Source organism: Watersipora subatra, chromosome 8, assembly GCF_963576615.1.
Source record: "Watersipora subatra chromosome 8, tzWatSuba1.1, whole genome shotgun sequence".
Lineage (NCBI taxonomy): Eukaryota > Metazoa > Bryozoa > Gymnolaemata > Cheilostomatida > Watersiporidae > Watersipora > Watersipora subatra.
The window spans coordinates 51439438-51452521 of NC_088715.1; the positions used below are offsets into that span (position 1 = coordinate 51439438).

General features: G+C 35.7%; 1 protein-coding gene across 3 annotated transcripts in view; it reads left to right on the forward strand.

Moving 5' to 3' along the window:
- LOC137402152 (adenylate cyclase type 9-like) overlaps positions 1-13084 on the forward strand; it is a 38502-nt gene that overhangs the window by 16837 nt on the left and 8581 nt on the right. Inside the window, exons 8-14 of one of the 3 annotated variants that reach the window (XM_068088629.1) lie at positions 1094-1269; positions 1652-1687; positions 3560-3592; positions 6926-6983; positions 9243-9297; positions 9963-10104; positions 10284-10415. In XM_068088629.1, the coding sequence (XP_067944730.1) occupies positions 1094-1269; positions 1652-1687; positions 3560-3592; positions 6926-6983; positions 9243-9297; positions 9963-10104; positions 10284-10415 (632 nt within the window). The remainder of the gene's footprint in view (positions 1-1093; positions 1270-1651; positions 1688-3559; positions 3593-6925; positions 6984-9242; positions 9298-9962; positions 10105-10283; positions 10416-13084) is intronic. The other 2 variants (XM_068088630.1, XM_068088631.1) reach the window with 2 other exon arrangements.

The window sequence follows — 13084 nt, forward strand, 5'->3', positions numbered from 1 at the left end:
ATATTCGATATCCGATATTTTTTGTTAAATAAGCCTAAATCTGAGCTGAGTTTACTGAAAAATCTGTTAGTGTGTGGATTTATCTTTTTTTGAAGGTTTTTGTTTTTCTGATGTTGACCTTGAAAATAAGTCGAATAAATAACTTGTGAATTTGTGTGTTGATTTCAAACCTGATCATTAGCTTGTTTACAAGTTATGAAATTTCGTCTTTTTAGGATATAACTTGCCAATTGAGGATAGAGAGTGCGCATTAATGTAGTCTTCATCACGTATATAAATTCTCATCTCGGCCGCAATCTGATAGGTTTTTTACTGTTGCACACCTGAAAGTAGAACATTGTAAATTGTTTATGATGTAAAGGCTGGCTCACACTATATCGCCATATCTCGGCATTGATGCCACAATACTTCGGTGATTGTCGATGATAACGATGTTCACTCTATCACATACCCATCCCATTTGCATCAGGAAATACTTCGTGACATAGTGTTCCCATTTCTGTTTTTAAATTTTCACGAAGAAAATTCTTTGTTTTCGTGTGCTGGAATTAAATACTAGTCCTGCAGCTACTATCATAAACGGATATGAATAAATCACACTGTCCGCGACAACGAATTGCCATCACCGAATTGGTTCACATAATTGAAAGGCAGTCAGTCATTGGTGCTTGCCGAAATATCAGGAAAGTTCGACAGCTGCAAACTCTCCCGACCTATCCGAGTTGCTTCGTCGATACTATTGGTTCATGGTTCACATAATCGACGATGAACGCTAAAAGGAAAATGCTGACAAACGGTGATATAGTGCGAACCAGCCTTTAGCTTGCCGAGTTTGTTTTGGAACCCTGTAAACTTAAATACAATGTAAGCTATAAAGATTTTTTTTCGATCAACATCGTTTTAGGCGGGATGCACGATGTTCAAAAAGAAACACCTAACGAAATTTTACGCAGGCTAAATGTGGTCTCAGGCCATTGTATGAATCAGTTAGAAAGTTCTAAATGGTGAAAATAATTCTCCGTTTATAGATATTTGTCATTAAGTTTCTCCAATGGCATCATGTCGCCCTTACAGTCTCATATTATGTGTTTAGTGACTGCCACCTACTTTATCATCGGACCCAAAAAAGTTGAAGAAGGAGTTGTGAGTCATGACTCGGGGTGTGCGAGCTCTCCCATTAGTGAGCAGTGCAGCCAGATCGAGCTAAATGGGGTTACATCTCGAGAAATGTCTGCCACTTCTCCTCGGAGTAGCCGCGTTCCCGCTAAGGTTTGTGACAACAATCTCATTTGGGTGTTGAAAATTCAAGCTCAAAGTTTGTGACTATTGCTTCTGCATGTTGAGCTGTTCGTATTTAGTGTGATAAAGTCATATAAGTTTACTTTATCAACTTCTAGTTCTTGTATCACTGTAGAGTTGTCTCCTCTTTGGTTCGGTTTTGAGGAGACAATTCCCAAGTTTTGTGTAGACCATAATAGCTTTTGAAAACAACTATGTGCGCCTTTTACCCGTGGTTTTAGTCTGTGCTCTTTATAGCTTCAGTATTGTCTAGAAGCTCTCTTTAGTGTTAGCAAACTTCTGCTAGAGTGTAGTCTTGCGTAACAATTTCATAGTCAGACGTGAGCTAAGAGTGACTTGCATTTACTCGCAGGAGGAAGAAACCATTGACCTAATTCTGGCAGACAAGGTAAATGATGGCACCTCGGTGCTACAGTCTTTTGCCTAAGTTATCTCTAGTCGCTGCCTTTCTAATCTTTGTCTAGTTTTATTATTCATTTCCCTTTTACGAAGCTTGCATTGTGTGACTGGCTGATTGGAAGTTGTCACCTAATGGATGATAAGTGGTTGAAACAAAAGGTGGTATATGGAGGGTGGGATGAGCATGGGTGGTACCAATCATAAGTGTTTGCCCTACCCACCTCCTAGTGTGATCTTATGACCTGAGTCGATATATGTTTCTGAAGTTTGTTTATTTTCTGCTTAGATTTATTTATCATTTCAGATTATTTTTACAAAATGTCTGCCTGGTTAAAAGGCCTTCATACTTTCAATATTTTGTTTTGTTCCCCATTTACTCATCTAACACTTTTCTCTAACATTTAACAATCTAACTTCTAATATATTATTGGCTAACTCAAATTCCTAATGACCAATAAACTTGCTCGAGTCTTTAATACCTGGTAGGCATGCTGGTGTACCTAACACCCAAACAGTTAGCTAGAATTTACTCGCGTTGTTTAGCATTGTGAAATGAGTGGTTTAACGCTGTGAAATGAGTTGTTTAACGCTGTGAAATGAGTTGTTTAACGCTGTGAAATGAGTTGTTCAGCTCTGTGAAATGAGTTGTTTAGCTTTGTGAAGGGAGTTGTTAAGCTTTGTGAAATGAGTTGTTTAACGCTGTGAAATGAGTTGTTTAACGCTGTGAAATGAGTTGTTTAACGCTGTTAAATGAGTTGTTTAACGCTATGAAATGAGTTGTTTAACGCTGTGAAATGAGTTGTTCAGCTCTGTGAAATGAGTTGTTTAGCTTTGTGAAGGGAGTTGTTAAGCTTTGTGAAATGAGTTGTTTAACTCTGAAATGAGTTGTTGAGCTCTGTGAAATGAGTTGTTGAGCTCTGTGAAATGAGTTGTTTCGCTCTGTGAAATGAGTTGTTGAGCTTTGTGAAATGAGTTGTTGAGCTCTGTGAAATGAGTTGTTAAGCTCTGTGAAATGAGTTGTTTAGCTCTATGAAATGAGTTGTTGAGCTCCGTGAAGTAGGTTGTTTAGCTCTGTGAAATAGTTGTCAAGCTCTGTGAAATGAATTGTTAAGTTTTGTGAAATAGTTGTTGAGCTCTGTGAAATGAATTGTTTAGCTCTGTGAAATAAGTTGATAAGCTTTGTGAAATGAGTTGTTTAGCTCTGTGAAATGAGTTGATAAGCTTTGTGAAATAAGTTGTTCGCTGCACAATCCACTAGGATTCTTTCTATACTCAGAATACATAGTTTCACATGGATTTCTATCTAATAACTGTATGTTGACTAGAATATGTTCCATTGTTGTCCTCTAAACGCTGTGTAAGCATTGGAATACTCTATGCTAATGCTTGGCTAAAGTAGACACCATATTCACAGGTAATGACCATTAACATATTTTTGGATGTCTGTTCCCCTATTTTTCTTCTGAGCCTTTTAGCTTCATGTTTTGTCAATTTTATACTTGACAGTCTGGTCACAAAAAACAACAAATAAAAGCTGAAATGATAGAAAAATATCTATACATGTACTTTCAGATAAAATACTAGAATTTGATGTAATCACATCTTTAATAGCATTTAGTAGTTAAGGAGTTTTGCTGCTGTGAGTGGTTTATTCAAGTTTATGACTTCACCTAAATAAAAAATTGGAGCATTCTTCATGTTAAACTTTATAATAAAAGCATGATAGTTATTGTAATTTCTTGTCATGTGAAGTTGTCTTCACTTGACGCATTCTTTAGCCGCAATCATTGAATGATCACGCAGGAATTAGCCATTATATTAGAGTTCTCTTCTTTATTTCTTGTTACTATGCTTGTTTCAGAATGCACTAGCTAATGATATGCACCTTTCCATAGTAAGTTACCTCATTGCTTGGCAAGCTTGTTAATGGAATTTTAACCGTTGGCATCGCTGTCTGTCTAATCCTTTGTGATCTTCATATATCCGCTGACTATGGTGAACATAACACAAGTGCTCATAATTTCTCATGCGTTTTCGCTATAATCTTTATCTATTTCTATGTATGCATTCAATAAATTTTTAATCATTAAATTACCTGGTCATATTTGTTACTACTCGAGGAATGCTGTTGGTACTAAGCTATGAATACAGGCAGCAGGTTGTAAAACGTGATTTCACTTGTCAGAGTTAAAACCTTTTATTAAATTGAATCACTGTGTTTGCTGTTTATTCTTTCTTTCTTACTATACCTTTTTCAGTTCGTATGGTTTCTACATTGAGTTCTACATAATTTCAGCACCAAGTCAAATTTCTTCTGTTTTTAGTGTGCAAAATTATAGTCACCCGTGTTTATTATCCTATCGGTGATCATGTTTTCTAGCCCCGGCCAGTGATCACAGCCTGGGAGAATGCTGTATATCCGCAGGTATCATGCCGCATCTTCTGCTTACACTTGTTCGCAGGTCCATCTTCCGACCGTGTTTGTCACCTCAGTCTATTCAGCGCAAACATAGATTTATGCAAACGAGTTTATGTTCTTTTATCGGTTTTTTAATGCTGTCTCGCTTTGATCAGTCAGCTTGAGACCATATTGGTTGCGAGTGTCATCTGCTGAAAAAATTTTGTACTCAGGGGTAGCTGATAGGAATTTTCTAGAAAATGTGTTTTGTTTATTACTCAAACAACAGTAATGTTATGTTTATGATGAATTGTTTAATTAAGTTGAAACACATAAATAGTCGTATAGCATTGAAAATCATAACTTTTGTTTATTTCTTTCTCAAACAGGGTCAAAGAAACTATTGTTGAGACATTTATGTTGAAGTATTTGCAATTTTCTTTTTTACACGGGTATTTCATATCAAGTTATTGATCATCAGTTACTAATTCTTCATTTATGTAAATGTAGCTATTAATATTATTCCTAACAGATAAGTTGTCTCCAGTGCAGTTATTAAACTGCGCACTAGTGTTTTTTAGCTTGTTTAAACTTTTTAAATAACTACCGGTATCTTTCTGGTAAGGTCTCTAGTTGTTGTATTTGAGCGACAAAATGACGAGTTGGGAATAATAATCTAACATGGCCTATAGACAAAACTGCATTAAAATTGATTATTGAATCTAAGCTTCTGATATATCAAACTTTTGTCTTCGCTTTTAACTTTTTTTTTGAAAAAGTCATCTTTTTTCTAATATCTTAGATTGTTTTAACACGAATTCAAGTTGGATTTCTTAGCCAAGGTGCAAGGCAGTCCATCGGTAGGAAAAAGCTATTAATTTTGTAGGCTAGATTGTTTTTTGCGTAGACTGAGGTGATGTCACCAACGCTGAGGCATGCACAGCCTGTACCACGATAGACATTGTGCGGTTTTACCTGCCTTGCTAAATATTGTGTTGGTGAAGCTAGATCTTTCTGTTTGGAAAACAATGACCTCGCATACCGCATGGTTTATAGAATCATGCCTCTTTGTTTCAGCTTAGCCCTAGGTATGCCGTCTACCAGTAAGCTATAGCGTGAGTGCTCTTGAAAGATTCCGCAGCACGAAAATGTGATTCTAAACTCTTTGTACTATGTCTTGTTGACACTGAGCACATCTTTGATTCTACTTCTCTCAGTCATTGCACGTCAGTTGTTGGCTAGCTTTCCTCTAGTAGATTCAGTTCTAAAAACGTCTCACTGTTTTAACACTACTGCACTAGTAGTATAGCTGGTACACAGATCTCTTAGCAACAGGCTGATTGATGCCCTCTACCACTCTACCATTCCAATCAGTGAGCAGCTATGTAGGAGTTACCTTATCCGGCTTATAATTAAACAGTTAAACTTTTGCATATGAAGTTTCCTGAAGCGATTGTCTCTAAGAATACACTATTCATAATTGTAATATATTTATATAATCTAAGTTTAATCCATTCAACTTATAATTATTCACATAATTTGTTTAACTTACTATAATTTTTTAACAAATATTACATTAACGCAAATGCATGAGGTAAGCTTCCTTATAGTTTAATACCCCTGTGAGATAGCCACCTGAAGCTTTTTAGAGTGAGTCAAAAACTTTCGACTGGTGGACTGAGCACAGAAGCAATCCTTGATACCATCATTGGTCTTTGGGTGACTTGAACTATTGACCTACTGATTATGTGTCAGCGCCCTAACCACTGAACTAGCTATGTAAAAACTAACCTAGGCCTACATATATTAAACTAGAGAAATATAGTAAATCAATCATCAATAGGTAGATATAAACATTATTTGCACCAGTCAATGCTGAACAAATCAATCCTTGAGGCAACAAAAAGTGAATTAATTATGTATATGGAAACAAAAGATTTATTCAAATTTTATTTTAAAAAAAATTGATTTCTATTACTTCACTTTGAATATAAATATGCCATTGCGGAGAATCGAGCTAGACATAATAACAGAGATATGTGGTATAACATATTCTAACAACCTAGTTGTTTTATTATTTATATGTGAAGTCTTGTTTTACCGTCAATTTTTTACAATTTCTTAATTTTCATTTGTGAAACCGTCTCAAGAAGCTTCAAAATTTGTACGTTGGAAATTGTTTCAGGTGTCGAGTTGAATATCTCCTCAATCTATATCGTATGTGTGAAACATCACGCGTTAAGGTAGTCTCGTAAGGAGACGTATGGAGTTACCCTCTCTTACTTAAATCGATTGATCAGTCATTAACATCTAACACAATGATATCTTTGGTTTGTTACAATCATTACGATTACTCTTTAACTTGGAAATAGCTCATGCTCTACTCACTTCCTGAAATCTGATTTGTGTGTTCTCCATTGCCTCTCTTTTCCTGTCTATAGCTGTTCGATTTTGATAAGATTCTTGTGAGCCCCTGTTATCAGTCTTGCTTGTCAATGAAAGTTTTTATTCGATTAAGTTCGGCCAATAATAATGGCCAAATATATATACATACGACCTTTCGTCTCTCTTTAGTTGATTAGTCAGTCGACATATTGAGTCTCCCATGTTCATCAGATCTTCTTTTCATCTTGTCTAATTGAACATCACTCACAAGAAGTCAAAGTTCAATTTTCTGAAGCTTGCCGAAATTCCAAAGCAACCTTTCATAAGTTTTTTCTAGTTTTTTTTAAATTAACGATCTTGTTAATGCAGCTGAAATTTGTGATCCGCTATTTGCTTAGCCGGGTTCTTCAATTGTGCATATTTCAAGCAGTGTTTCTGCTGCAGGCTGAGCAGGAGAAGGAAGAAAAAGAATCGGAAGGCAAGATATTCAAACTTGAAAAAGGTAACATTCTCGGTTTAAGAGATCATGGTTAGAGATCATAGTTAGAGATCATAGTTAACGTTTTATTCGTTGTTTTTAAATTTTATGTTAGATATGTGCACATAATTAATAATATTAATAATTAATTAATTATCAAGATGGTATTTAAGGCTGATACACACTATATAGCAGTATATCGGTAGTAGTCCCACACTACAGCGGTGATGCTTCACACTACTTGGTCCCACACTACATGGTTCACACTAACGCGAAATCATCCGATCCATGTTTTCACGGCACGATGATCCACAAGTTTGCATCATCCGCAGGATAAAAACCACAAAAATTCACAAGTCAAGCGAGTATGTTTCATGTATTCATGTTTGCGAAAGATGGAAGTAGCATTTGAGAAAATGACACTTGAGAAAATGCTGTACAAGCTATTCCATTTTAAACATTTTCCACACTTCAGCCGCTTTTATTTCAAAAGTGTGCTACTAAATGAGACAGGTGTGCACCGCTATGACCTCTGACAGAACTTCTTATTTTCTTTTGAAAATCACCCGCGTTAATCCGCAACATGGGTCTGTCCATTGAAACCCTTATCACATGGTAACTCAACGTGAGCACAACTCCAAATTCACATCATCTACATAATGGAAACGGAATGAGTGTGGTCTCATGCAATGTTGGCACTGAAGACTCAGCGATGGGTGCAGCCTGCTGTTGTTGCCTTCTATCTGCATTCTCATCTATCACATTTTCTTTTTGGCTGCCAGATAAAATACTTGCTCCGCAGCAAGTATCATGAGAGGAAATATTGGCCATACGATCTGTGATTGTCGATCACCATCATCGAAGTGGTGTGTATTTCACAGACTGTCGTGGATGCTCTGCGAAATATCAGTAAAGTTTGACAACTGCAATGATTCTCGACATGTCTGCGTTGCCTCGGTGATGCCATTGTTAAACTGTTTGCATGGTTTAGGAATAATCACCAAAGGGACAACCCAAACATCCTGCGATACAGTGTGTACCACTCTTTAGATGATAGCCCTGCTAGTAAGAAACAAAATTTAATTTTATAGTTTAATTTAACTTGTCATTTTTACAGGCAATTTTTTGTCATGCTGGCATGAGGAATAGTACCGAACTACCGAAAATGTTAGTTCATTGAAACATCCATCAGGATCGTTTGATCAACCACCAATTTTGACCATTTCAACTAAATGATTAGACCAAGCTGAAACGAAACTGTAAAGTAGCTAGCATCTATATTCACGTGATAACATCACATGTCAAAACAATAACCACGTCGAGTTGAGTACGTCATCGAAATAAAGGGATTCCAAACTACGGCGTTTTTGTGATGGCTGTGATTAACTGTTCGTTTTGTAGCTTTTAAGAGCTTGTAATCACATTTCCACATATTTTGCACCTACAACACAACAGAGTAAGACACAGTGAATCGTTTGATACCAAATAACTGTAATGTAAATTTTGTTGCAAGTCAACCTTTCAGGATCGTTAGATCTGGTTGAAGTTATCCTCACATGTGTAGTATTTGTAAACTTATTCTACATGTTTGGCTGAACTGCTAGCATGATGTTGCTAAATCAATGCAAACTTTAGCCATGAATCATACTTATTTGTCGGGCATGGGACTAGAGCACAAACTAGAATGCACGTGTCCTTATCTCTGTAATTCAGTCATTTGCACAGCATAACCAGAGTGATGTTCTGACTAAATGATTTCTTTTGATTGTTTGGGCTTTGTATAAAGCACCCGCGTCTGACAAATAGCTTTATTGAAGCTGTTAAATGTTTTTAACCATTCAACTGCTTTCAAAATGAATTGTTAGATTTTCATGTTTTTGCAAATTACACTCTACAGGTTTGTCATTGCTGATTTTGATGGCATCCTTAAATTTGTTCAAGGCTTGCTCATCAGCCAGAGAACAGACAGAAGTTTATAACTATAGGAGTCTAGATATTTACAGTTATCGCTTCATACATTAACCAAACATTTTTTATTATGTCATCATTCATAGCCAGAATTTGTAAAGTTTTCCTCTCTTTCTATATGTACTCGACAATGCAATAGGACTTATCATTTCTTAGCTATATTTTGGAGTTGGCATGTCCTGTAAACTAGGCCCATTGATAGGCATCTAATCTTACTCGAGTTTGTGGCCAAACAATACTGTCATTAGTAAATCTTTAAATAGATACTGCTTATATCTTAAATTTTCATGTTTCAATCATGAATCTTGCCTACAGGTTTGGATTTTGAAATGGCAAGGTCATCATCAGCCGTCGACCTTGAGCTGATAGCGTGAGTAGCAGATGTCTGTGTATTCCTCTCTTTAACTGCGCACACTAAACGCAGCTACTATTTAAGTTCCTTCTCATATATATAGATATATGTATATGTGTGTCTCATCCTGCTGGTTATTTTAGCATGATTTTGTCTAGTGGGAAGTTGTGGTACATTAATTGAAGCATTATTTTAGCAATAGTTAATATGATTGATTTTATAGTTTATACTATAAATTTATTGTGTTTTTTAATATATAGTTATTTATAAATAATACAATACATATAAATAAAAGGCAACCAAAGCGTGTAAGACCTTTACAGGAGAATATGATTGTGAGTGTATAAAGGGTAGTTAGAAGTACATGTATAACAAGTATGATGTAGTTTGATTCTTATTTGATTAATGGCTTTCAACTCTTTTCCGTTACTTTGTCAATAACTTTCATGTGTTTTAAGTGTGATTAATCATGCATTTTAAAAATCTCAAAACTAATTGTTAGATTTTCATATTTTTGCAAATTAAACTCACCTCTACAGATTTATCATTGCTGAGCTTTCCTTTGTTTGGCTACAATTTAAGAGTTACAATTTGTCATTTTGTTCAGGTCATTCAGAGTTTTCCACTCTTGATTGCCTGTGGCGGATAGATAGTATTAGTTACATTTATGGTTGCTGTTAAAGGGCTATGAGAGAGCAGGATGATGCCAAGTATTTTATGGATCCGCCAGTCAACAAATGCACAATGAATTTTATCAACCCTGAAGCAGAGAAATCGTATAGAGAGCATACAGCGAAGGACTTTCTCTCACTCGATATCTCTAGGGTGCGTTCAATCTTTTACAAAGTTTAGTTTGGCCTATGTCTCTGTCCGAGTTTTAACAAAATCTATGTCTAATAGTCTTCAGCATGATGTTGTAATAACTTCATGTTTTCACGATAAAGATCATGGCTCTATGTTTCCATAACAGACAAGGAAGTAGTGTATTTAATTATATGTTGCAGACGTTTGCTTCTTCTCGGTTCAATGTCTTTTTGGATATCTGGATTAGCACAATATTCTACATACTTCTTCAGCTAGCATTGATAGCGGTGTATGGTGTTAACACTACGAATCCTGCGTGGATCGTCTATCTGGTGAGTTATAGTCAGTCAGCGCTGTTACCTCATTGGTAGATATTATATTGCTGTCATTTTATTGGTTATCTTCCAATTACAGTTTTATTGGCTTATGCTGCACTTTAACTACCCTACAGGATGAAAATATTTGATGGATTTAATAGTTCGCGATTTCGCGAACAAACGATTCCGCGAATTATTAACTTTCGCGAATAATTAGTTCTATTTTTAAACACAAGAGAGAATAACTACTGCCTCAAATTAAAAACTAGTCACTAGGCAGGAATAGTAAACTTAGCCGAGCTCCAAATTTTTTTTAAATAATCGTCGGGTCTTTGAGTTAACCCCATTGCCAATGCATCACACTTCTTTACAAAATTATTCAAGGTTGTCACAAGTTATTCGGAATTCGGCATGGCATCATCATCAAAAAAAATCTCCTGCAGTTTATGTTGAAAAAACTCATAACTCACCACAAGTTGTTGGTTCACCAAAAGCCTCCAAATCGATGAACATTCATGAAAACCTCTGGATGGAGCCAAAAATTTATAGCTTAGCATGAATTATGCTTAGCTTATGAATTAGCTTATGTATAAATATATTATAATTAATTACAAACTTGAGTGTACAAATACAATGTTTCAAATACAAATAAAATTTTACAAACAATGAAAGGACTAAATAAAACCAGTTTGGCTCATATGGCGGTTGTCTAGTAATAAAATTAAACTGATACTCTTGATAAGTAAATACTAGTGTGTAATGGTGCTCTCTGACTAGTTATTTTGTTATTAGCAGCATTATATCGCTGTCACTGTCTTGAGTAGATGTTAAAGGCGATTCTCTCGCTACTACATGGCTTGTAAGGGAGTTATCATCAGAACTCTCCTCGTGGCTTACTGTTGCAACGTTCTTCCGGTTGGCCAAAAATTTGTGATCGTAAAGGCATTCTTGTTCCTTTTTTAAATCAGATATATTTTTTTCGCTAGCAGCTGCAGTCACTTCTACTTCAATTTCAAGACCTCCCTGAATGGTTGGTGATCTTCTAGGAATGACATCTATAACCCTTGCAGTCATTGTGCCTCCGTGTATGATGAAAAGGCTGCTTACTTTACTTATCTCACGGGGTAGATGACCAACTGTTGCGCAGTCTGCGTTTATTAGCTTTACTGCAAATGGGTCGTGCAGATTATTGGGCTCCTCTCTCACACTAAAACGAATAACGAAGAGGTAGGGATGGAAAAAATAAATATTGCGTTTTACCAAAGAACCAAAATAAAATTCAATTATTAATTTAGTAAATGGTTTTGAAAAAACTCATTACTTACCACAAATTGTTGGTTTATCAAAGGCCTCCGAAGCGATGAATATTCGTGAAACCTCTGGACACGGCAATAAATTTATAGCTTAGCATGATCATCTCGTAGTTTTCAGCTAAATAGAAACCTAAACACGCGGTTTGCGGATGCGAAAGGTTAACTCTTAATAGAGAGTGATTGTGTTCAAAAATCATGCATGAAAACAGAGATTTGCACGAAACTTAACTCCGTGAATATTTTCATCCTGTAGGTTATTTGCTTGCCTAATAAATGATTGACTGATACATGATTGGCTGATAAATTATTGGCTGATACTCGATTGGCTGATAAATGATTAACTGATACATGATAGGCTGATAAACAATTGACTGATACATGATTAGCTGATTCATGATTGGCTGATGCATTATTGGCTGAATATTTGGCACATTCATTTTCCTGAATTGAATGAGGTGCTAGTTTCAAGTTATGTCCAGGTTTTGTGTCACAAATTACACTCACTTGTACAGGTTTATCATTGTTGTTGAGCTTAAATATGAAAACAATTTTTTTAAGTTTTTTATCACAGAAGCAAAAGATACAGTTCAGAAAGGTTCATATGATCATTCAATGGAAGATAGTTTGTCATATATAGTTTTCCATTGTCCATAGATATGTCACTGATAAATGTATTGCTATAGTTGTATCTCTAATAGCAATATCTCTGTCTCGGTAACCGATATTTTGACTATGGCATCAATAAAATGAGGTACAGTAATTCCTCGCTATTTCGCGGTTTAGGTTTCGCGGTTTCAGTGCTTTTCGTGGTAAAAAATATTCATTAAAAAATTCAATGAAATGAAGAAATAAAAATTTTAAATATGGAAAAGACATAAATCTATTTTATAATCTTGCCTAGTGAAATCTGTGCATGAGCCTCATTGTGATAGCAGTTGTCCGGGTTCGCTGGTTTCCTGTTGCGTATTGTAAAAGTGCTAAGTGTTGGTCAACAGTTCGTCAACAAAGTGCTAGTGACATCCTTTATCATGCCTCTTAAATGCTCTTAATCCTCGAATATGTTTTAATTGAACCTGAGAAAGAGAGTTAGATGCTTACATTTAATGAATAGGTGACTTCATTAGATATTAGTTTATTTATTCTATATATATATCTAATAAAGTCTGTTGTGCAGTTTGGTCTGTCCAGGCTATTAAAATCTAGGAATGAAAGATTCACTTCGTGCTGGGTTTGATCTCGGAACCTTCCATTCACTAGGCGACAACCTAACCAATTGAGCTGCGCAAGATGCAATGAATTCTTTAGGCGGTATGAGTCATTTCCCCAGTTAAAATATGCATAGCACTCTGCAATACCGATAGTTGCATACAG